Source organism: Dermacentor albipictus, chromosome 5, assembly GCF_038994185.2.
Source record: "Dermacentor albipictus isolate Rhodes 1998 colony chromosome 5, USDA_Dalb.pri_finalv2, whole genome shotgun sequence".
NCBI lineage: Eukaryota > Metazoa > Arthropoda > Arachnida > Ixodida > Ixodidae > Dermacentor > Dermacentor albipictus.
In genome coordinates, this window is record NC_091825.1 from 38,022,590 (window position 1) to 38,048,601 (window position 26,012).

General features: G+C 44.8%; 1 protein-coding gene across 3 annotated transcripts in view; it reads left to right on the plus strand.

Moving 5' to 3' along the window:
• LOC135909511 (decapping and exoribonuclease protein-like) overlaps positions 1 to 26,012 on the plus strand; it is a 68,321-nt gene that overhangs the window by 13,626 nt on the left and 28,683 nt on the right. For all 3 annotated transcript variants that reach the window (XR_010566722.2, XM_065441486.1, XM_065441485.1), the window contains exons 2-4: positions 513 to 742; positions 12,845 to 13,067; positions 15,692 to 15,827. Coding sequence is in view for 2 of the 3 variants with exons in the window: in XM_065441486.1 (XP_065297558.1) it covers positions 513 to 742; positions 12,845 to 13,067; positions 15,692 to 15,827 (589 nt within the window). In the remaining variant the exon portion in view is untranslated. The remainder of the gene's footprint in view (positions 1 to 512; positions 743 to 12,844; positions 13,068 to 15,691; positions 15,828 to 26,012) is intronic.

Below are 26,012 nucleotides of genomic sequence, written 5' to 3' on the forward strand. Positions count from 1 at the left end.
CTGACGCAGCACCAGCGCCGCAAGCATGAGAAAGTCTATCCTGTATACCTTCAGACACAGCGATCACCAAATGTGGCATCCGTGCCTACTGCCTCACCGTGCGGGCAGCCAGCATCGGAGCGTAAACAAACTCGGCCCTACTCCACAATGCCAGAATGCCTAGGGGACAAACACGTACAACACGCGCTAAGAAAACTCCTCCATAGTGTTCAGGCAGAGTCATACATTCAAGGAGCAAAAGCCCCCAGATTTTCGGCCGCGGTTCCCGTGCTCTACACAAAGGTGATGCGCACTGTGCCTGACTACTCTTGTCGTGCATGCAATTTAATTAAACAATGCTCGCTGACAATGTAAACAATAGATAGAACCAGCAATAACATTTTGGAAACTTCTGGTAGAGAAAGATGCATCTTGCACTGAGCGATAAGTTTGAATAGCCGGTGAAAGACGATAACCAGGAAAGATAAACAAGTATGTGTGGCAATGCATTCACGCCTCTCCTTTCTACGCAGCATATGCACGGATTTTATCTGTCGACGGAGCACATTGACAATCGTTATGTGCACGCCGTACGAGGAGAATAAAGGCTGGCGGCTGGTGGCATGCAGACACAAAGGCATCGTGTACCTCCATGAGCATCCTACAATGGAGGAAGTACATCGATCCCTCAAAGAGAGATCTGACTGGAAATTAGATCATATGACATACTGGGGCAGCAAGTTCCACCGTAGCATCACCACAAGTGAGTGCTATGCATTCACTAGTAATAATAAGGAAGACTTCAGTTGTTTACGTGTGCCTTGGGATAAACACATGTCTTGGTTTCAATTCTAGCCCCTTGTTGTTTTGTTTAAATTGGCACAACAGAAAACCAGGGATGGAAAGAAATCAAAAAAGAAACACTAGGCAGGGGGTGCTTAGATTCCAACTGACTATTAAGTGAGACCTCTGATTTGCTTTTATATTTATTATCCCAAACATACAATAAGATTGAGATTTGCCGACACTGGAGATTTGCCGACAAAGAACGGCAACTCTTTGCATGCTAAACATGCAGCCGGTGAGCTCACGTATGAATAAATGCATTAGCATTAGGAGTGTCAAAGTACAGTAGAAAAGAGTTTATGGGAAATGCGGCAAACCGGTCACGTAATATACATATATACAACGTTTCAGTGAACAGTTTAAAAAAGTCTTGAAGATTGCCACTGGCAGATAGCACAATTCTTGTTCATGAGGTGGTCTATTCCATAGAGTTTTCTACAAAATTACTAGAGGGAACTCTGGCGCTAGTGTCTACGTGAGCTACAATGGGAGCGGTTGTCCCAGCATGGGATTTATGGGAAGTACATGGATTGGCCTAAACTTCGTCTTTTTGGCTTCAAACGGCTTTGTGAATTTGTAAACTCGTCATTTTCAACAGTTTATTGCGTAATAAATAATTAAATAAACATCATTAAAATCGCCCGACGGCAGGATTCGAACACAGTGACTCTAGTACAGAAGCCTGATATTGAAACCATTAAGCCACGGACGCATGTATCGACAAGCGAATGAAACGCCCTTATGAACTTATCGCGGGCATGCCAGTGCCTTGAGACGCTTGGCGCGTTTCGACTTGGCCACCTGGAAAAGCTCAATCGTTGCAATTATTAGCAATTGTTCGCGTTCCCGGCGTCTTTCTGCACTTCGAAGAATATAGATTGCACTGAAATATACGACAATAAGATTTATATAGCGTAATATACAAAGCCACAAGAACGTCTGAATCCATAAGCACGAAGATCAGACAAATCCACGTACTTCCCATCATTCCCATGGTAGGACAACGACTGCAGCGCCAGAGTTCCCTCTAGTAATTTTGTAGGAAACTCTATGGTCTATTCGAACCGGTGAACACTGCTTGCATAAAAATTAAAATACGTACATAATCGGCTAACGAACAAAACATCACTCATTAGCTTTTTCACTAAATACCTTATGACCCATATTGCAATTCACAAATTCTAGCCGTGGAGTTCGCAAGGCGGATCCATTTAAAATGAATTCCCAGAATGACACCAGTTTAGAGAAATTAATTCCCAAACTTTGAGGAGAAATGCATAGGCATTCCAGTTACTTTTGGGCTTCAATGAATAAAATGAAGTTTTGTAGAAGGGACCCTGAAATGATTTTGACGATTTTGTACAAACATACTGAGTCGTTGAGTAGGTCCTCCTGATCATTAATTGATGCATCTAAGTGCTCCTCGTAAAGCGGGTAATAAATTATAAGGTTTTAAAGATGTACATGGCTGCCGATTGCAGCACACTGCTTGGCGGAATTTTCAGCCTCCTCTACCGATATGACGTAAATCACCCAATTGACATCAGTAGGGCGAGCTATCTGATTGGCTGCCCTGGGTGCGTCATCGATAATTTTTCCACCTTTATGGTGAACAAATAATGTTTGTAATAGTTGGAATGTTAGTTAATTTCTTTCTATAAAAAGAAAGTAACAGAAAGAGAATGCACAAGAACAATTTCTCACTACACTTAAGCACTTCCACCTCACAGCAGGCGTCGTCTGCTTGTGTTCCATTTTGACAAGATCTCCGTGGTCAGTGTTGGTTTCAGTTTTTTCGGGAGCACTATGATTAGACTGTTGCGTTGTGGACTGTATACATAGTGACTGGCAATATGTCAAGCTGCGACATCCTGTCCCTCTTCAAGGCAGCAAATGAGCGGACTGGCTGCAGCGCATCGGACTGCCGCTATCCAACCGGCACCAGGCTTTGCGCGTTTGCGGCTGTCACTTTACACCAGAAGATTACTAATGCAATAGCGTTTTGCGAGTTTAGTATTAGGGTAAACACAAGCGCAAGGGCACAGGGCCTGGCCGTTTGACCGTGTCATTCCATGGGGTGAGCATAAGTGCAAATGTCAAGGTCTGCATGGTGCAGCCACCTTGTGGCACAGAGCTAAACGACACACAGTGACAGTAACGAAATGTGTTTTTCTTTGCTCCTGGTGCCAATTTTTCACAGGGGTGCAATCTTCAACACATTGTTTTTGTAAACATTTAAAATGTTTTACACTTGGTTAGAGCAATATTAGCTCTTTGTTTGGCTGGTTAAGCTCTGCACCAACGGCTTGGAGGCCGACCAGGCAGCTTACATACATCTACACCAAAGTTCCTTCATCAGCTTGAGTTTATGCTCCCACCGTTCTGTTGAAACGCCCAGCTCGCCTGTGGTTACCGGAATACCAGACACGTTCAGCGCTGCGACAGAATGCTCGCAGCGCACGCTGCTTCGATAGCTCTCATTTGGAGTCAACTGCCAACCAGCTGGCGGAGAGCTTGGAGAGGCTTTGCGTGCTCACTCTTAGAGAACCGGCAGTTGATGACACGATGTGCCATCATGACGCAGAGCCAGTGAAGGCGGAGCTTAGCCCCGATCACTCGGCGAACAAGTTCAGGAGAAAATGCATGAATATGAAGGAGGGTAACTTGTCATCGTCCATAGCTCTCCTAATATGAGACGTTTCACACAAACTGTGGTGCGAATGATTAACTTTAGCTGTACCCTACGTGTCTACAAAACTTGTCTGAACCATTTCAGGCGCCCTTTAAAAAAGTAACTGGAACTCCAGTGCATTTCTTCGCAAAGTTCGGAAATTAATATATCTAAACTGGTGTCATCCTGAGAATTCGTTTCAAATGGATCAGCCTTGCAAACTCCATGGCTAGAATTTGTAAATTGCAATATGAGCCATAAGATGATTAGTCAAAAACTTAGTGATTTTTTGTTAATTACTAATTATGCAGTTAAATTGTTTGTTTGTGCAAGTAACATCCACCTCTTCGAGTAGATCAGCAAACCTGATTTTACTTTTCACTAAAAGCTAGTTGACTTTCCGTTCTCAAGCTGTCAAAACATGCGTTCCTTGCCTCCGCTAAGCCAAGCACCCAACACACACACACGCACTGGCGTAATCGTGTTGCTGCCAAAAATTTACGCCCGCAGCAAAGTACAATGCACTTAGTTACTGCAGTATTGGCTGTTTTTGTCTGTTTGAGCTTTGTGCCAGCAGGTGGCTGCACCACTTAGGCTGCTCCTGTTTACACCTTCACCCCAACGCCCCGTTCGCCTGCGTTTACCCAAATACCGGACAAGCTAAACCTCTCCATTGTGTCAGGAGCCTTCGGTCAACAGGGATCGGTATCTCGTCAAAAACAAATAGAACTTTGTGAAGCACTTAACATGGGCACAACTAATGGACCTGCGCACACATCAAATTGCAAATAAAATGTAATTACGTCTACCATCACCATTGCAATAAGTGTATACATTCATCTATATAGAAATTTAATCTAGTGTTCGTAACTGCAGTGAAAAACACATTGTGCAGACTGTGGACAACTATTTTGATCAGAGCTTCCAGTATGCAGGCACGCTGCATGGTAACAGTAGGGAAAAGGCAGTTAGTTTTCATTTATGAAACACAGGCTGTGGTGTCCCCTGCTTCGGTGTTGTTATAGTCCAAACTTTTATTTTTTGGCTTAACCAGAATCTAAGTTTAGGACAAGATCGTTTTTTACTCATTTAAGTACAACTAATTTAAATGTACCCTCTAGTTATTATTAACACACGAGAATCAGCCAGTATAAGTATTTCAAAATGGCAGCCACTATGCACACAAATCCCCCACAAAATAAAGTCCTGGATACAGCCCTGTACACGCACAACTACATTAGTGTACAGCGACAAAACAACTGTCTTTGATTTTAATCTCGACATGTTATACTTGTGCAGTTTTTCGTTAAGAGGGTGTCCTGTTAAAGCCTATACAACGCACCATATGCTCGTTCTACGAGTTTGGCCCCAGTCTGCTGAATAGACAGCAGTTGCTTTTTACCTGTCACATTAACAGAGGAAGCATCACATTTTTTTCAGTGAACTCTGCAATGCCTGCATCTGTGCATCTGCCACCTCACACACTGCATCTGGCTGAATTTTTTTTCGGTATAATCTATGAAGGGTGTAGACTAAACATAAAAAATGGCAAGATAGTATTCGTGTTGAGACCTTTGTGATGGATTAAGATAAACATTGCATGATGTTGCACATTGTGTAGAATTGCATCCCTGTTAGATGTACAGGATTTATGTGCAGATTTGCTTCACCTAGATTCCAACTTACGTGTTGAATCTGCAAAATTGTTTTTCTGAAGTTTGTTGATCCAATATTCAGTTGTTGCATACCTTCTTATGCATCGTGTATTACTGACTTGTCATTTATGTTTCTCTAGTCTGGGCTGGCGACAAAACTTGTGCTGCAGCTTGAATTTCGGAACGGTTCTTACCGCTAGCCAGTCAGGGTAGTGTTTCATTTTCTGTCGTCCATGTAGCTTTGGCGCTGTTTTATGCATTTTCAATGCTTTACTTACCCAAATTTATGCACTATTACCTGTTATTAGAGGCAACTGCGATTACAGATTTAAATGGAGAGCTCTGTGAGATTCATTCCAATTTTCTTCATAAGTAGATAGTAAATTTTCTTTCTGTGTAAACAAAGTATGCATCTGGCAGACTATTTTTCAGGTGAAAGCCTTATATGTCTTATCAGTCAGTCGACCTTGAGCAAAAACCCGTGGAAGTCACGAAAGTTACCTGAAAGGCAACGAAACCTCAAACTAGGGTGGGAATCAAACCACTTATCATTTTCAGGAGTTGAACCCATGATCTTTGTCTTAATCAAGGCGAAGTTAATTATGATAGAGTTAAGACATTCGAACCCACCACTTTTGGTGGGAGCCGAGCCCACGATCTTTGGTGTTAATGAAGGCGACGGTAATTCAGGGGCAGTTAATCAGGATAGGGTTAAGGCACGTGAACCCACGACCTTTGATCGGAGTCGAACCCTCGGCCTTTGGTGGTGGTTGAACTTTAGATCTTCGATGGTAATTAAGGTGATGTAAATAAGGCACATGTTATTCACGTTGTCTGGAAACCGGGAAAACCGGGAATTTTCAGGGATATTGAGTAGTCTGGAAATACTCAGGGAAAACAGGGAATTTATGCTTCTATCAGGGAAAATTAGCTGTAATTTTATTGAAAGTGAACGAAAGTTGCGGTGATGCTGGCTCGAGCAACTGAGACAATCGCACCCATTTGTCTTTGACGCTATGTTGTCGGGTGGAGGAGTTGCCAGTGTACTGACAACGACCGGCTTTCCGGATGCCCGATAATTCGGATGGCTTCGCGGCACCACCACGTACCCCAGAGAGTCAAATGTGTAAGAACGTGTCGGAAATTTTGGACGTGAGAACTCTTCGCCCTCCGATTTTCCGGATTTTTTGCTGTGACCACAAGTCTGAAACAGCATTAATCAAAGCGACCACCGCTGCCATTTTGATTGCCTCACTGCCTCGAAACGGCGCACTCGCACGCAGATCGGCTGGCAGCTGTAGCCAGCAATGCGGCAACGCTAGAGCCAGCTGCTCTGGCGTTCGCTATTAAGGTACTTGCCGTTGGGTGCCGTGTTTTTATTGAAAGAATTTTCCACTGTCAGCAATGGTACCAACTCCACCTTTGTGGTCCTTGCGATTGGCTTCGAAGCTCGGAAACCACAGTGTGTTGTATAATGCCGGTTTCCGAGAGTCAGCTTTGCCTCAGTTCAGCAACGTTATGCTGTGAAGCATACGCGAATGTATCGCGGTGAAGCATAACAAGCGTGGGAAGGGTCAGTTGGGATGGGACACGGTATGTATTTTTTAATTATACACCCGTGTACCCAACAACGATATGCCTAATAAGTGTGCTGGTAGACCTTTAGAGCTTTTTCGAATGTGCCTGTGGTGATTTGAGCCCTTTGGGCAGTAAAAGACGTGCATTCACTTTTTTGAAGTACCGAATTTTTCTGACGTTTCCGTGGCCCATAGGTAGCCAGGAAAATAGGACAATGACAGTACAACTGACTAAAACGATGCTTCAAATGTTCCGTAGGGTTAACGCCTGGCGGAAGTAGGACGAGAACAAGAACGACCTACTCAATAAAGAATGAACGGGAAAGGAAGCGTGCCGCCACTTCTTTGAAGGAGCTTGAGCTCAATAAACAAAGTGTTGACTGACGCTGAGATGTAGGTGCCCCTCATCCAAACCAATATAAACTCCATAACGCAGTGAAATGCAACAGTGAGGTGTTGTGCGTGGTCTGAGCATTTGTCAGGACAGTTGAGGTTGACTTTCCAGCTGCTAAGAAAGAATCTCACTTGTGACAAAGTTCAGGCCTCATACCAGTGAGCTTGCTATTGGTTGATAAAAATAGCTCATATTCGAAAGTATTTGCTTGAGTATGCATCTCCTTTTTATTCGTATTTGAGAATGCCTGACTTGATTTGCAATCGGTTTAACCATTCTTTTTCAAAGATAACTTATTCACTGTTCATTTTACTAACCCTCCTCTCCTGTTTTCTTTTGAAATAAAATAAATGCTACTTCTTACTATGCAAACTGGGATAAGTAGTTTTTTTATTCTTTAACATCCCTGCTAGAAAGTGACAGCATCGGGCGACCATGGTGTCTTGACATAAAAGAAAGTTCTGGGTCGCTCGGGGAATTTGCGAAGGCATTCAAGGAGAACCTGGAAAACTCTGGGAATTTGAAAATGTGAACTTGGTAGACACCCTGGTTATTAAAATAGAACTAATTGTGGTACTCTAAACCACGACCTTTGGTGTAATTGAAAGCGATGTTAATTAAGGCACAGTTAATTAACACACTCATACCCATGACCTTGAATGAGAGTTGGACCCTTGACCTTTGGAATTAACCCTTCGAGGGTCTATTATTTTTCACCATATGTGACCACCCAGGGTCAATTTTTTTTATTGCACGTTCCAATTCTTCTTAGGGACTTATTTTGAAAAAATTTACCGTGATTTTTCTGGGGTGACCGTAAAGTGAGAAAAAAATATTTTGCGTTGGTGTATATGCACTCTTCATTCATGAATAACAACAACAAAAAAGGAAATAAACTTATCAGAATGAAAATTTTATGCATTTTTATGCACATAGTTCAAGGCTTTGAAAATCCGCATAAGAGAATATTTCGTAAGTCTCAAATGTTCCTGCTCTTACACTAATACGTACGTCCATAGCGTAATCGAACTGCATAGGTGCGCACACTCAAGAAAACTGTTTGGTTGTGTGCCCATCAAAAAAAGCAACACGTGTGACAAACTTCCACTAATATCAATCTTATCGCCAGCCAGCTGGGGCAATTAGTTTTCGCGAGTCTTAAAAAAAATAAATAAACGGAAGCGCATGCACGGTGGCATCTTTCCTATGCGCACCCCTGTGAGCACTAAACGAGTGAGAAACAAGTGGTCGCCCTTTGAGCAAATAGTAACGAGATAGCCATCAGTTTTGCAAGCGCAAAAAGCCGAAACTGCCTGTGAAATAAAATCCAAACGGCCACCCGCCCGCACGTGCACCAATGCTCTAGTGGTAGTATATAGACACGATAGAGCAAACTATTGCTAAAGCAAACCATGCAACGAAGACCGAGGGAGGGAGGTGCGCGAAAAAAATTCCCTGTATCTCCACATAGTGGCAGCACATGACAGAAAAGAAAAAGTTAGGAAATTGGCATGCTTTTTAAACATACAGATGGGGCCATAAATATACAGCATCGACATTTTCGGAGCTGTTCGTGGCGCTGTATATTTACGTCATTGACCGTCAAAGGGTTGAGAGGGATCACTAAGGGAAGTATACGAAGCGAATTAAGACAATGAATATGCGAATTCAGAAGACGAGTATGTGAATTGGCAGGGTTGACTAAGCAAATTAAGAGGGATGTGTACGTTATCTGTCTGTATTTAATGTATCCACACTGTGAACTGTTTGTTGCAGCTCCCTCCATATGCGATTAGTGAATTCGCGGTAAGCGCTGACAGTTTTTTTTTCATTTTCTTATTTTCTTTTTTTTTCCACACTACCTTTAAGGGCTGTTCAATTTTGCCGAAAATATATTGTGTATCTAGCCGCGTTCATAGCCGCTTGTGTACGGGAGACTCTGAAACCACGATGTTAGAACCATTGAGGAATAGTGTGCTCTGCCACCGGCCGTGATCAATGAAACCCGTGTACAGTGGATAATTTAAGCATGTTTTCAGGCATTTGAGATATACTAAATTAACTTAAACTGACTCTACTGACATGCCTCACACTGACTTTCATGCCAGCGATCTGGATTGAGGACCTAATAAAGATACGATGAAGAATGAAAGTGTCCAACTCAAGAGATAAGATAGAATTCGCGAAACTGTCAAAGCTGATCTACAAGGCGAAAATAATTGATATTCGAAACTATAACGTGAGCAAGACTGAAGAAGCCTTAAAAAAATGGACGCAGCCTGAAATCAATGAGAAGGCATAGTACAAACCAAGATGTATGCACTGAAAGATAAGCAGGGTAATATCATCAGCAATCTCGAAGATATAGTAAAGGCAGCGGAAGAATTCTATGCTTACCTGTACAGTATCCAGAGGCGTCAGGATACCTCACTTAGAAACAGTAATGAACAGGATACAGAAGCTCCTCCTATAATTAGAGATGAGGTCTGAAGGGCCTTGCAAGACATGAACTGGGGAAAAGCAGCAGGAGAAGATGGAATAACAGTCGATTTAATAAAAGATGGAGGAGACATAATGCTTGAAAAACTGGCGGCTCCTTATACGAAGTGTCTATCGACTGCAAGGGTCCCAGAAAACTGGAAGAATGCAAACATTACACTAATCCACAAAAAAGGAGACGTTAAAAAGTGGAAAAATTATAGGCCCATTAGCTTAAATATTTACCAAAATAATCTCCAGTAGAGTAAGGGCAACACTGGGCTTTAGCCAATCAACGGAGCAGGCGAGCTTCAGGAAGGGATTCTCTACAATAGATCACATCCATGTCATTAGTCAGGTTATCGAGAAATCCGCAGCGTACAATAAGCCTCTCTATATGGCTCTCATAGATTCCGGGAAGACATTTGATTCAGTAGAGATCCCGACAGTCATAGAGGCACTACGTAATCAAGGAGTACAGAACGCTTACGTAGATACCTTGGAAAGTATCTACTGAGGTTCCACATCTACCTTAATTCTGCACAAGAAAAGCAGGAAGATACGTATAAATAAGGGTGTCAGACAGGGAGACACAATCTCTCTAATGCTATTCACTGTGTGCTTGGAAGAAGTATTCAAGCTATTGAACTGGGAAGGCGTAGGAGTAAGGATCGACGGCGAATATTTCAGCAACCTTAGGTTTGCTGATGACATTGTTCTATTCAGCAACAATGCAGATGAATTAAAACAAATGATTGAGGACCTTAGCAGAGAGGGTGTGAGTGTGGGGTTGAAGATTAATATGCAGAAGACAAAGATAATGATGAATAGCCGGGCAAGGGAACAAGAGTTCAAGATCTTCAGTCAGCCTCTGGAGTCTGTGAAGGAATATATTTACCTAGGTCAATTAATCACAGAAAACCCTGATCATGTGAAGGAAATTCATAGAAGAATAAAAATGGGTTGGATTGCATATGGCAGACATTGTCAGCTCCTGACTGGAAGCGTACCATTATCATTGAAAATGAATGTGTACAATCAGTGCATTTTACCAGTGCTGACGTAGGGGGCAGAGACTTGGAGACTGACAAAGAAGCTTGAGAACAAGTTAAAAACCGCACAAAGAGAGATGGAACGAAGATTGCTAGGCATAATGTTAAGAGACAGAAAGAGAGCGGTTTGGATCAGAGAGCAAACAGGTATAGCTGATATTCTAGTTGACATTAAAAGAGAGAAATGGAGCCTGGCAGGTCATGTTATGCGCCGGCTAGATAACCGTTGGACCATTAGGGTTACAGATTGGGTTCCAAGGGAAAGGAAATGCAGTCGAGGACTGCAGAAGACGAGGTGGAGCAATGAAATTGGGAAATTCACGGGCGCTAGTTGAAATCGGTTGGTGCAGGACAGGGGTATTTGGAGATTGCAGGGAGAGGCCTTCATCCTGCGGTATACATAAGACAGGCTGATGAAGATGGTGATAATGACTTAGGCTTTCTCCAAGGCGCCTTGGGGATAATGTAAGAGACCCTGTGAATTTTTTTGCTTCTCACTTATGTAGTGTCAACGAAATTTTCTGCTTGCTCGTTCAGACATTTTACAGAAAATTAATGTTACATATTTTGGTATATCAAAACAAAGCTTGGTTTATGCGGACGATACTGCTGTATTCTTTGAAAGCGACAGCTTTAATAACTTAGCAGGGCAGGGGAGTAATTTTCTCAGAGAACAGGAAGCATGGTACGACAAAATTATGTTCAGCATAGTTGAGCTTTAGTTAAGAAATCGGAGGCAATGGTTTTTGTGTACTGAAATGCTCTAGGGATGAGACACTGAGGTAGATGGTCTTCATCTGCCTCAGTGTCTCGTCCCTAGCCATTATGCCATTATTTTCTTAACAGTTAGGAGTACACGAAAAGCTTCAAAATGAGGGCACGCCTCTGAAATTTCATTGGAATAAAGTATGTCTGGTCGTAAATATTACCGCAGAATGCACGAAGACAGACATCAAGCCAACATGGCAGTGTTCTTCTGGAAAGTTCATTGAAATGCGAGCAGTGAATGGTTTTCTAAGCATTTGAAAGAACTCAATGCCAAGCAGATTCGTGCCCAGCTGGTGACAGTGTATGATGGCAATGCCCCTGCTCAGCATATTCCGTCTTGTCATTGTGAAGTGGCGCAGGCAAAGTAACTAATGAGGTGTTCAATTTTACGGTTTTGTCAAATTATATGACATTGTTGTGTTTAATATGATGGTTTTGTGAAAGTGTACGACCATGTGAACAAAATGTGTGTGCCTCTGCTGTTGTCTTTGCCAGTATGGGGGCGAAGGAGTCCCTAAAGCCATCCTTGAATGGCTTTTCCCTTCACCTTCCATCACATCTATATGTGATAAACCAATAAAGAATCAATTAATCAATTAATCATCAGTCCGGTCGGACATGTTTGCACGACCATGAACGGAGTGGAGGACCTTCGCCTGATGACGAACCAGAGATTGATGCACTGGTGGAGCCTGTAGGGCTTGTTGATGCCTGTGGGACTTGAAAAAATGGTGCACTGTGTTAACTCGAGTGTGGGATAAAATTAGACTTGCCCAATTTACATTGCTTAATCTGTATTCCTTCATGGCATTACCAGCTTTATGAATGCCACTCATATGTAGTCATGTTCTTAGTAACATGGCTGGCTTGACGAGCAGCTGAATCATTTTTCAGTAATTAAAACTGATTTACTCACGCACATCAGATTTCTCTGCCTAAAGTTACGTGGTAGGCGAAAGGTATGCGCCAATGTCAATCGTGGTTAGTAATGTAATAAGTTATTTTGCTCAGAGTGCTGATGAGAAAATTTTAACTTTACCTCGTAAAGATGAGGGGCCGAATTCAGAAACTTCTGCATTCGTAAGGGCTCTTTGTCATTGGCCGGCCACCTTCGCTAATAGTATGTCCAGCTTCGACATTAGCTGCATTTCTCTCTGGCAAGCAATTTTTGCCTGAAAGCATTTTGTAAATAAGGGCCCAGTTCTGTCGAAATTATGAAAACTGTAGTCTTTTGGCATTGACTGAAATCAAATCTTTTCCTACAGTGGCAGAGTTTCTGTACTTTATGTTGAAAAAACTTTTGTACTGACAGTAGAAATTTTCTTTTTTTTGTTTTCTCAAAGTTCTTTTTTCAAGTTTAAAGATATTGAAGCAGGCTATTGATGGTCTAGTTAACCATAACCACATGTTTTGGGCCTATGCAGCTGAGCCAGGGGTTGACCCCAAGGAAGACGAGCTACTCAGGGAAGGTGATGGATACAACACCGTCCTCCACTGCCAGCTTGGATCACACTCTATTGTGATGGGTGGCGAAGTGAAAGCGGTCGACCCCTCAGTTGAATGCAAGCAGGGTTCCACGGCTGGCTACGTGGAGTTTAAGACAAACCGTGTGTTAACCACGGAGTCGCAACGCCGTAATTTCTACGAGTGAGTGTCTTACTTCATTGAAATGAATATTTCTGCTTTTTATAGTGAACAGCTTTCTTTCCCTTTTTCACTGTTTTTGTACTTGGCCAGTAGTTGATCGTCGGTAGTCGGAATTGGGGCAAAGGCAGGCGAAGAAATATGCCGTGGTAAAGGGCGCATGATCTGTAGCAACTGAGTTACGGGTAAAGGCCGGTGGGGGGGGGGGGGGGGGGGGGCTGCTGTCACGCCTGTGCTCTTGCAAAACTGCGTTGCAGGGAAGGTTGGCAAAGACGGGTCATCGTCGTGGTGTTGTTCCTGGCAGAAAAAAGAGCGAAGTGGCCGAGGGAGAGTCAACTAGCTTTTATTCAAAAGTAAAAGCAAGTTTGTGGAGTGGTTGTCTTGGCGTCTTGGTCCGGGAAACAGCCTCGGTTCCCAGAAAGAGCAGGGGGTGATCATCCCCAAGCCGAGGGATACCGGCTTCCGGAGAAGCGTGGAGAAAGAAGGGATGGATGGTCACTGCAAGGACCTCCCCTAGAATACTGGAGGCTTAGGGATGACTGGAGCGAGGAATGAAGAGTTAATGTTCAATATATGCTGGTTTCAGAAAGTTGGACAACTCTGTCTCTTCTTTCTCGCAACTGTCAATCTTCGAAGTTTTCACTTCAGGCCAAACCAAACAAAAGTGCAACTGGAGATAGACGGACAAAGTAAATGTGAAACGACACTAAATACAATAAAGCAGAGCTTACAGAAAGCCAGTACCGAGAAATACATGCATTCTTATGCTTCATTGTGAACACAAAACACTGCGAAATGATCAGCATTGTACTCATTGTGAGAATGAAAAAGTTGCTAATCCATTAATTAAGAGTCAGGTTTCTTCGAATGCGTACGCATAGAGCGCATTTAACATATCTTTAAAATCTAAACGAAGGAGTCAATGGTAGCTTGATAAAGTCACGTCGAAGAAAGACGTGCGGGGTTGTGTCTGTTGCCGGACAAAAAAGTGTAACAGGAGGCTGGCACGGTTCGACGTAGTTGACCCTAGTCCCGAGAAAAGCTGCTTTGTAGCACTGGGAGGTCGCTCAAGGATGACCTCTCCGCTCCAGCTTAGCTAAGCCTTCTAGGCAAGGAGGCAACACCGGACGGAAGCAGCCATCAGAGAGTAAAGCCCATGGAGTGTCCTTATTGGCCGAGTATGACGCCACTCGCATGGGCCCTACGATTGAATGAAACTGACGATACCTGCACGGGTTCGACAATTGGCTGAAAATGACGTGACCCTGACGGACTGAAGGGGTTATAAGCCCGAGAACCATCGGAAAGAGAGAGACATTCTTTTTGCCGTGGGCCTCAGCGTCCAATTTTGAAAACGGCCGTAAGGATGACTTTATGCTGTTATTCTACTTTTATCTATTCCTGTGCATAATGTAAATAAACCTTCCATTTTTCTAAGTTCGCATCAACCTCAGCCAACTCTGGCGTGGAATGGCAAGATCCAATAACTGGATGGCAGCGATGGGATACGCTACCATGAAATTAAATAACTCCGAGCTCCTCGTGCAGCACGCCGAGGAAGCATGCCAACTGGCTCGCACGAACATAAACAACAGTGCATCGACACACCACACTACAACCTCCACGATTGACAAGTCGAGTACCAACCGGGAGATCAGGTTCTGGTCCGGAATTTTCTCGGATAGGCCTCTGCAAAGGGCCTAACCGAGAAAATTCTCAGCCAGTACTTTTCACTGTACAAAGTGCTACGGTGAGTGAGTGACATGAATTATGAAGTTATTATAGATAAAAGCCAACTAACTCATCGTCGAAAGTCACTATTAGAAAATGTGCATGTTGTGTGGCTGAAACAATACTGCACTCCATAACCACCATAGTTTTAAGACATGTCATTCTTTCTGTTCTGTTTATTTTTGTTGTAGGCAATCCATTAGTGCCTTAGTGACCGTACCATACGTTCTATGACTACGCTTCAGCAAGCGTTTGTGTGTGCATGTTTCTTTGCACATGTACTTCTACGTTCATCCTGTAGTCTGTGTACTGCTTTTAGCATCGAATCAATGCCCTTCTGAAGGGAGGGAATAATGTCACACCTTGCAACAGGTGCCACAAAATTAGAAAGCAGAAGAAAACGCGCCAGTCTATGCGCCATGCACCGGCAGCTGGTTTGACGGAAGCCACTGAAGAAGTAGATGATGATGCTCCTATTCACGTGCGGGTGCTTCAACGCGGGCTCGACGCTTCAACTAGAAGTGTCCTGTTTTCGCAGTTAATCACGTGCGGCAGTAACCCGCATTTATATAAGATAAATTGTGCTCCCCCCTCCCCTCACGATGAAAAATTAGATGTTAAGCAACAGGGTTCCCCCTTTCGTAAAGAATGTCCTACACGCTTGGGTTAGCAACGTGTATTCCTGTATCTCCTGAATCGCAAAGCCTTAGATGGCAATTCTCTTGTGGATAATGTCTAGTAATTGATTTTATTTTTTGCAATACAATTTTTCATTTGCGTGTCATATTTATTTTATTGCACTACGCGTATACACGCAGTGAGGTCGCAAGTTTAACAAAACCTAACCGAATGTCAGCTGTCAAAAACTTGTCCATTTATTGGCATCACTGCCGCAGGTGCAAGTTGCGGCGCTGGTGGGCCCAATCGCGCCTAGGAGGCGTCCCAAAGGGATTGTGCGGGTTCCGCGACGATAACGGCATTGTGGTGCGCATACAGCAGTTTGACGTGATGAACATGCCAGACATGGCAAAGGTAAGTTAGGTGTCGCTTCAGACGCAATTCTGTGGGAGCACAATGTATACTTCGACAATTGAATAGCGGCCGCGACACATGTTTGTCCTAAAACAGTGTGCCACTTTGAATTCACTGTAGGTGACCCTATGAAGACAGCTAGGTTGGTCAGTGAGTCTACATTTATAATAGATTTCCTAGATAGGGCATAGACTCCTGCAACACAATGAAAATGATGTAGCCTCGCCGATGCGCCAGTACATTTGTATAGACCCCTTTTACCGCGTTGTTGTGGCCGCCGCCATGTTTTATCACGTGATGATGCATCCTTTGCTTGCCTCAGCGGTACTCCACTGCTTCTGTTTATACAGACAGCACACGACGCTGCAGCAAGTCGTTGTTCCGGTATTTGCTGCAAACAATGACTGCGTCATGAACGTATAATGGTTTCCAGCAAGTACGGACGCGAGCACAAGTAAGTAGAAACGGACAGGACAACGCTGGCCACAGGGGCCAGCATTGTCCTGTCTGTTTCTGCTTGTGCTTGCATCCATACTTGCTGGAAACCATTATACATTCACCATGCACCAACTGACCCAGCAAACTATTCTACTAAAATGACTGCGTCAACGTCACGAAGCATCGGCGAACCAAATCAATATGTGTCGCATATCTGTCCTTCGGAGCTAATTACTCCTTGTCAAAATGCAGGGCACTCTGATATATGGTGCGCGTCGTAGAAGGCCGGACAATAAATAGGATTCTAAGACAGACCGCCCAGGGTCGATTCATTTTTTTGCAGATTCCAATTCTTCTGAGGGACCTATTTCGAAAAAAAAATTACCGTGATTTTTCTAGGATGTCTGTAAAGAGAGAAAAAAATATTTTGTGTTGGTATATGTACTGTTTTTTCATGAATAAAAACCATAAAAAAGGAAATAAGCTTATAAGAATCAAAATTTTGATGCATTGTTATACACATAGTTCAAGGCTTAGAAAATGCGCACACAAGAATATTTCACAACTCTCTAATGTTCCTGCTCTTAACTAATATTTACGTCCATAGCGTAATCGAACTGCGTAGGTGAGCGCGCTCAAGAAAACTGTGTGGTTTTGTGCCCGTCAAAAAAGCAAAACGTGTGACAAACTTCTGCTAATCTTCATCTTATTGCCAACCAGAGGCAATTAGTTTTTGCACGTCTCTAAAGAATAAAAAAGAAAAGGAAATGCTTGCATAGTGGCATCCTTCTATGCGCACCCCTTTGAGCACTAAACGAGCGAGAAACAGGTGGTCGCCCTTTGAGCAATAGTAATGAGATAGCCATCAGCTTTACGAGCGCAAGATGCCGAAACCCCCCGTAGAACAAAACCCAAACCGCCGCCCGCCCGCGCGCCAATGTGCGAGTGGCTGTATATAGATGCGCCAAAGCAAACTAGCTCTAAAACAAACCATAGAACAAAAACTGAGAGAAGGAGGTGTGAGAAAAAATTTCCTGTATTGTCACGTAGTGGCAGTACATGTCAAAAAAGAAAAAGTTAGGAAATAGGCGTGCTTTTTAAACGTACAGAGGGCGCCGTAAATATACGACATTGACCATTTTGGGCTTTTTCGTGGCGCCGTATATTTATGTCATTGACCCTCAAAGTGTTAATGGTCACAATGAAATTTGGGGCAGCTCAAACACATGTGCACGAGGAGCCAAGCTCGCAGAGCTTCTCTCAAACTATTCAATTGAACCTCTAAATGATGGCAATATAACCTACCTCAGAGGCCCGACAACTACCAGCAGCATTGACAAGTACGTAACAAGTTCGGTTGCCCGAAACTTTACCTGGTGCACCGACTTGGAAACACACAGGAGTGACCGTTACCCAATTCTTATATCAGCTGTCTGTTTGCAGTTGTCACCATGAAAATTCCTTACAAAATCTACAGATTGGGATGCATACAAGGACGCTGAAGGCAAGGGAATTACTGCTGCAACCCAGGACATGGAATTACTCACAGCAATGGCTCGTTGTCTGAGGAAATGCGCATGAATTTCTACTAAAAAAGTCAGCTTACTGCCAAATGACGAGGAATTTGAAAGATTGTGTGCCATTCGCAGGCAAGCTGAAAACAAATGCCTTGAAGACCTCCGTGCCTGCCGACGGGCATAACGTCGTATCCGGCGATACTAGGATAAACATAGTCGGTGAAGATGGCGCGACTTATATTCCACGTTGGACGTGCGTCAACCTGTAGCCAAAATTTGGCGGATCCTTGGAGGTATGCGCCAGCTGCCCCAACAGCTTCACCCATTTGCTGCACTCTCTCTGCATGAACGAAATTCCATCAAAGAAATCTCATATGAATACTGCAGACTACTGTCAGCAGGTTCAAGGCCTTCAATTTCCTCCACAGATAGTCAGTGTGGCATCCCACAGGCGGCAGTGCCAAAGTTGGATCTGCCTTTCACAATTGAAGAGCTCACCACTGCTAATGCTGAATCAAGCAGACACACGTCTCCGGGCCATGACGAAATACGCTATGAAGCCATCGCAAAGCTGCCCCGCACCTCCCGCTTGTGACTTCTGGAATATTATAATTCTTCGTGGATGTCTGGTGAGTTCCCAACAGAATGGAAGCTGGCAAAAATCGTGCCGATTCTGAAGCCTTTTAAGCAGCGAACAAGCTATGCATCTTTCTGGCCCATTGCCCTACTGAGCTCGGTAGGCAAGCTTATGGAGTGGATGATCTACAAACGTATTACATGGTTCCTTGAAAGCCACAATAAGTTTCCCCAAGAAATTAACAGCTTCTGCGAAAACAGGTCTGCTATTGATAATGTCAGCACCCTCATCTCTTCACTTGAAGAGGACATTCATGCTGGGCGCATCCCGACGGCAGTTTTCCTTGACATCAAGGCAGCTTTTGACTCTGCTTTTCACCATGCGATTCTCGCAGCTTTGGCTAGCCTTGGCCTCGGAGGAAAGCTAAGCTATACAAGTTGATAGAAGACTATTTGACAAAGCGGAAAATATTTATGAGTGCTCCAAACGGACCTACAAAATCTTACACAGTGGAGGAGGGTGTACCCCAGATTGCTGTGCTCAGCTCGCTCCTCACCCTGATACACATAAGAAACCTGCCCAGAGGAGTACACATCGCAATCTATGGTGATGATATCTGCATTTGCGGCGCATCAAGTTCACGCTATATCACCCAACAACGGCGCACCAAGTTCACGCTATATCACCCAACAACGACTTCAAACAAGATACTTAAAAAAGCATTACTGAAACTCTCCATGTATTTGGCTCCCCGAGGTCTTCATCTCTCGCCAGAAAAAAAGCACAGCCATGGCTTTCACACACACAAAAAAAGACCAAATATCTGCTATTACGCAGTGGACGACCGCTGCCATACGTATGGTCTCAACGATTCCTTGAATTGTGATAGACAGAAATCTCTCTCTTGGTCACCTCAGGTAAAAAAGCTACGTGCGAGGATTGCTGCAGTCTTGCAAGTTTTCAAATTCATGGCGGGAGCACGATGGGGCTGCAACTGCCGTCTCACTGGTACTACTTGATGAAGTCTATATTGAAGGCACATTGCTCTGTTGCTTACCGGTGCTTCAGAGATTATCACTAGCAAACAAGAGGACACTGGAAGCTGCATGGAATAACTGCCTGCAGATTTGCCTGGGCCTCCCGAAGGGCTCTTCAGCCTCGGGAACAGTAGCGGAAGCGGCATGTTTACTGCTAGATGTCATCGCTTCCTAAGAAACAATGAGTACCCATCTTCGGCATGTGCTCCAAGGGAAGATGCACTTCGTGTACCGCGTCCACGTAACCCACAGTAAGTTTGGCTTTGGCCAAGCTGTACAAATCTTGCACCTTCCTCCGATTATTCAGCCACAGAATTTACCCCCTCCGACTTTTCCTCCCTAGACACTTTTGCCTCTAGGTATAAACCTGTTTGTACCCAGTGTAAATGGGACAAGGAGTTACATGCCACAGGCCGTGCAGCTGTAGACCACTCTCCTCTATTTAGCTCCCCGCAGGGGCGTCTGCGTGAGCAGGCGTTTGGTGCGTTGCGTCACCACGGACCCGAGCACACGAGGGTTCGCCCCTCCCGCGTGTAGCCGTGCGCGGCTTAGCCGTGTCCGGGGAAAGGGGGATCCTGGGGGTTGAGCCGATGCTGGGTGTTCGGACCTTTAAGGCCCCCCGGCGGAGGCAACACACCTCTTTGGCCTCTGCTTCACGTAGACGGCACCCCCGGACTGACCCACCCGGGGGAAATCGGCAGTCGCCTTTTCCTATCTCTCTCTCCCTCCAGCATTCGTCTTTCTCTCACTTTCCGCCTTTCCTGTCTTCTCCTCTTTTCCATTTACTTCCTTTCTCCTGGCGGCAAGGGTTAACCCTGTGTGGCTATCCAACCTTGGGTACACCATATTCGGTTATAGTGACAGCGTACGACTGGCGTCGTGCAGACTTGTATGCAAGCTCTGCCGCGTCCCCTCGTTGGGCTCCATGGTGGGCGGTCGGCGCTGTTGCCGAATGTATACATTTTTCATGGAAACTTCTTTCCCCTCCCTTGCTGATCGCCCTCAGAAACGAGGGCGCACCGAAGATGTTTTCAAGTTTTTTGGACGCCAAACTCAGAATTTTCCCCGCTTCCACGTTATTCATTCCGAAAAGCCAAACAAAGCAGTGCGAAACATTTCACCATTCCTTGTTTCAAAGTCCCTGACTGATGTTTTTGGTCCAGGATACAAGGTGTCGAGGATGGCAAGCGGCGACCTCCTCTTGGAACTCCGCGATGTAAAACAATATGAAAAACTACCGCAACTAGTGTCATTTGGAGAGACCCCCATAACAGTTACCCCGCACCGTACTATGAACACCACCCGCGGCGTTGTGTCGGACGATGACATGCTAGAGCTCACTGAAGCTGAACTCTTGGAGGGCTTCAGTGAACAGAACGTCATATATGTTAAGCGAATTAAGATCAGGCGAGACGGTAAAGAGATCAATACGAAACACCTGATACTCACTTTCGGTTCAAGTATCCTCCCCGAGTCAATCGAGGCCGGTTATATCAAACTTCGTGTTAGGCCATACGTGCCCAATCCTCTCAGATGCTTTAAGTGCCAAAGGTTCGGCCACAGTTCACAGAACTGTCGAGGCCGGCTGACATGTGCCAAGTGTAGTGACACTGAACATTCCTCCGAAACATGCCAGAAGACTCCACATTGTGTCAACTGTGATGGCGAGCACGCCGCATACTCGCGCGCCTGTTCGTCCTGGAAAAGAGAAAAAGAGATTGTGACAATCAAAGTCAAAGAAAATATATCTTTCGAGGAGGCACGTAGGCGGGTGTCATACCTGTCTAAGAGCAGCTTTGCCGAAGTGGCGCGTCAGGGGGCAGCGTCACAACGGCCTCCGGCGACTGTCCGACCCACACGCAGTGAGTCGGCAGTTACGCCATCTGCCCCCGCGGTGGTTGCAGCTAGCGCTGCTCCGCCAACCGAGGAAAAGGGGCCATTGACCCCGAAGGTGGGCGCAGCCGAGGCTGCCTCAACCTCCCAGGTCCCTTCCAGTGCTGGCAATGGCCGGCGCAGCCACATCCCCCAGGGAACCCCATCGACCTCCGGGCTGGTGGGCGCAGGGGTCTTGCCCTCCAAGGCGGGACCTTCCCTGGTAACTTCTCGCTCACAAGAGCATGTGTCCGGCGCCTCACAAGAGGCAATGGACACCACACCTACCCCCAAGGCGCCCCAGGCGCCTAAGGAGCGGCGAGGTTCCCTCGAACGCTTCAAAAAGAGCAAAACCCCGGTTACAGGGCCTCGAAAGGGCTCTGTAATCTAAGACATCCCTTCCATTTCCGTAAACACAGCACCAATTAAATTTAAAATATGGATACACAAATCATTCAATGGAATATCAGAGGCCTACTTAGGAATCTTGATGATTTGCAAGAACTCATCCACAAACATAATCCAAAAGTGCTGTGTTTACAGGAAACACACTTAAAATCTAAACACACAAACTTTCTCCGTACCTATGTTACGTTTCGCAAAGATCGCGATGATGCCGTCGCATCATCGGGTGGTGTTGCGATTCTTACTCATAGAAGTATTGCGTGTCAGCCTTTAGAGCTACAAACACCCCTTGAAGCAGTGGCGGTTCGAGTTGTCCTACTAAACAAACTCATCACCATTTGCTCCCTTTACATACCCCCGCATTACCAACTGAACAAACATGAATTTCACTCCTTGATCGATCAATTGCCAGAACCTTATGCTGTTCTTGGCGATTTCAATGCGCACAGCTCCCTGTGGGGCGACTCTCGTATAGATGCGCGAGGTCGCCTTGTTGAACAGTTCCTTTTTTCTTCTGGAGCGTGCCTTCTCAACAAGAAAGAACCCACATATTACTCTCTTGCAAACCAATCCTTTTCGTCAATAGATCTTAGTATAGTCTCCCCGTCTGTGCTGCCTGAACTTGAATGGGAAGTTACCGACAACCCTTACGGTAGCGACCACTTCCCTATACTGCTAAGATCATATAAAGAAAACGAATATCCACCATACGCTCCTAGGTGGAAGATTGAGACAGCTGATTGGGAGAAATTTCGATCTCTAACTAGTATCTCATGGGCTGAGCTGTCTTCGTTAGGAATTGACGCTGCAGTCGAGTTTTTTACAGCATTCATAATAGATGTCGCATTTATATGCATATCAGAAGTAAAAGGCTTGGCCTGCAAACGGCGTGTCCCATGGTGGAACGACGATTGTAGGATCGCTCGTAAAAAACAGAACAGGGCGTGGGGGTTGCTACGCGCTTCTCCCACCGCAGAGAATCTAGTCAACTTTAAAAAAGTAAAATCCGAAGGCAGGCGAACCCGCCGACAGGCCAGACGAGAAAGTTGGCAGAAGTTTTTATCAAGTATTAACTCGTTTAGGGATGAGGCCAAAGCCTGGAACAGAGTAAATAGGATTAGAGGGCGGCAAACACATTCACTCCCCCTAGTAAACACACAGGGAGATACACTGCAAGATCAGGCCAACTCACTCGGAGAGCACTTTGAGAGCGTATCAAGCTCAAATCATTATACGCAATCCTTCCTACAATATAAACAAATAGAAGAACGTAAGCCATTAACAAGAAAAGGTCGAGAGAATGAGCCCTACAACCGTCCTTTCTGTATTGCCGAATTGAGAGCTGCCTTGAGCGCATGCAACAGCTCCGCACCAGGAGCTGATAGAATCATGTATGAAATGCTCAAACACTTACACAATGACACGCAGGTTACACTACTCACACTTTTCAACACCATTTGGGATGCAGGGTACCTTCCATCTGCATGGAAGGAAGCCATTGTGATCCCTGTTTTGAAACAAGGCAAGGACCCTTCCTCAGTGGCAAGTTACCGCCCGATAGCCCTCACAAGTTGCATTTGTAAGGTGTTCGAAAAAATGATAAATCGGCGACTCATCTTTTTCCTTGAACAGAGCAAAATTCTTGATCCTTATCAGTGCGGCTTCCGAGAAGGACGCTCCACAACTGACCACCTTGTACGTGTAGAAGCAAATATCCGGGATGCATTTGTACACAAACAATTCTTCTTATCCATATTCCTCGATATGGAGAAGGCGTACGATACGACCTGGCGTTACGGAATCTTAAGAGACTTGTCAGAAATGGGCATCCACGGTAATATGCATAATATAATAGAAAGCTATCTGTCAAATCGTACCTTCCGAGTAAAAGTCGGCAATGCACTTTCACGCCCTTTTACGCAAGAAACGGGTGTACCCCAAGGAGGCGTGCTCAGCTGCACGCTCTTTATAGTGAAGATGAACACGCTTCGTGCTTCATTACCACCCGCCATCTTTTATTCTGTCTACGTGGACGACATTCAAATAGCTTTCAAATCTTGTAACCTCGCAGTCTGCGAGAGACAAGTACAGCATGGCCTGAACAAAGTCTCAGTATGGGCAGACAAGAATGGATTTAAGATCAATCCTAACAAAAGCTCTTGCGTTCTTTTTACAAGAAAGAGAGGCCTGGTTCCGGATCCTTCCTTAGAACTGTGTGGACAACGAATACCTATCAGCAAAGAGCACAAATTCCTAGGTGTCATACTTGACTACAGACTCACTTTCGTCCCCCACATTAAATATCTAAAAGAAAAATGTCTCAAAACAATGAACATAATCAAACTTCTATCTCAGACTACATGGGGTAGTGACAGGAAGTGCTTAATGAATCTCTATAAAAGCCTCATTCGATCGCGACTAGACTTTGGCGCCGTTATTTATCACTCTGCCGCCCCGAGCGCGCTAAAGATGCTAGATCCTGTTCACCATCTAGGTATCCGGTTAGCCACTGGTGCTTTCAGAACGAGCCCGATTCAAAGCTTATACGCGGAATCAAATGAATGGTCCCTCCATCTACAGAGAACTTATATCAACCTTACATATTTCCTTAAAATACAATCCAATCAACAACATCCATGTTTTAACACTGTTAACGATATGACCTGCACTACCCTTTTCCATAATCGCCCCTCTGTAAGAAAGCCTTTCTCGCTACGAGTGAGGGAGCTTAGTGAAGAAATGCACGTCCCACTCCTTGAGCTTCGCATAATGCATCCAGCCAAGCTGCTACCTCCTTGGGAGTGGCAGCTCATACAATGTGATATATCTTTCGTGGAAGTGACAAAGCATGCTCCAGAGATTGAAATCAAGATGCATTTCCGGGAACTCCAGCACAAATACTCCTGCACGGAGTTCTACACCGACGCATCAAAGTCACACGACGGGGTGTCCTATGCAGCCGTCGGTCCATCCTTCTCGGAATCCGACGTACTGCACCCGGAAACTAGTATCTTTACGGCTGAGGCCTACGCACTGCTCTCGGCCGTAAAGCATATAAACAAATCACAACTCCCGAAATCAGTTATATATACGGACTCCCTCAGTGTTGTGAAGGCCTTGATGTCTTTCTGTAATCACAAAAATCCAGTATTTGTTGAACTCTACTCCGCACTGTGCAAAGCATATATATCTAAGCAACATGTGATCATATGCTGGGTGCCTGGACATAGGGGCATCGAGGGAAACGTTCTAGCAGACCAGATGGCCACATCAATCTCATCGCATGCAGCTAACTCTACTGCTTCGGTCCCTGTCACAGACCTGAAGCCTTTCTTAAGAAGGAAACTACGAAACCACTGGCAACGCATGTGGGACGAAGAAATAAATAATAAACTGCATGTAATAAAGCCACAATTAGGTTTCTGGCCTCCTGTAACAAAATCCCGCAGGACAGATGTCCTATTCTGCCGTCTAAGAATAGGACACACTTTTGGCACACACAACTTCTTACTCACGGGAAACGAGCCACCAACCTGTGGTAGATGCGGGGAGAGGCTGACCGTCCTCCACGTCCTACTGGAGTGTCGGGAAGCCGAATCCGAAAGAAAAAAACACTTTCTCTTAGCATACAGGCACCACATCCCCCTTCATCCTGTTATGTTACTTGGTCCAGAACCACTCTTTGACACCGACGCCGTCTTAGGTTTTTTGGAAGATGTTGTGTTTCATGTTATTAGCCCCACACGTTCGTAGCACTTCCTCTCTTCAGAGGATGCTGCTGCGATAATTTGAATAAGCACATGCCTCTAAGCCCTTGTAGTTCAAGGGCTCTGGCGAGGCTGTAGTGCTGTAAGAAATTCAACGTCTCGCATATTTTAAACAATGCATCATTCTTTTACGATGGATTTTAATCTTCACAGTCTTAGTCATTATTCATCGCCATAATTTTATAGTACATAGATTTTACGCATTTACAGCGACCATTTTTAGGCCACTTTACAGCCAAGTCACATCTTCCATAATACATCATTAACACTACCACCAGTCATGGCGCTCTTTGGCCAAACCTGGCCCTTGCGCCACAAAACAACACACATCATCATCATCACCTCTATTTAGCTGAGAAATATACTTAGCACACCTACATCTACACTGCCTCAACCACTCGGGAGACTTCCTCCTGTGGTATTTACGTGCCCTCAAAAGGACAAATGCTTTCTTATCGGCTGCAGCAGAGGATATCCTCAATGACAGCAGAGCTCCGCGGCATAAAAGGAGCTGTCCTCTATATACTGTGCCGAGCACCTGATCAATGGGAGATTTTCACTGACTCTAAAGG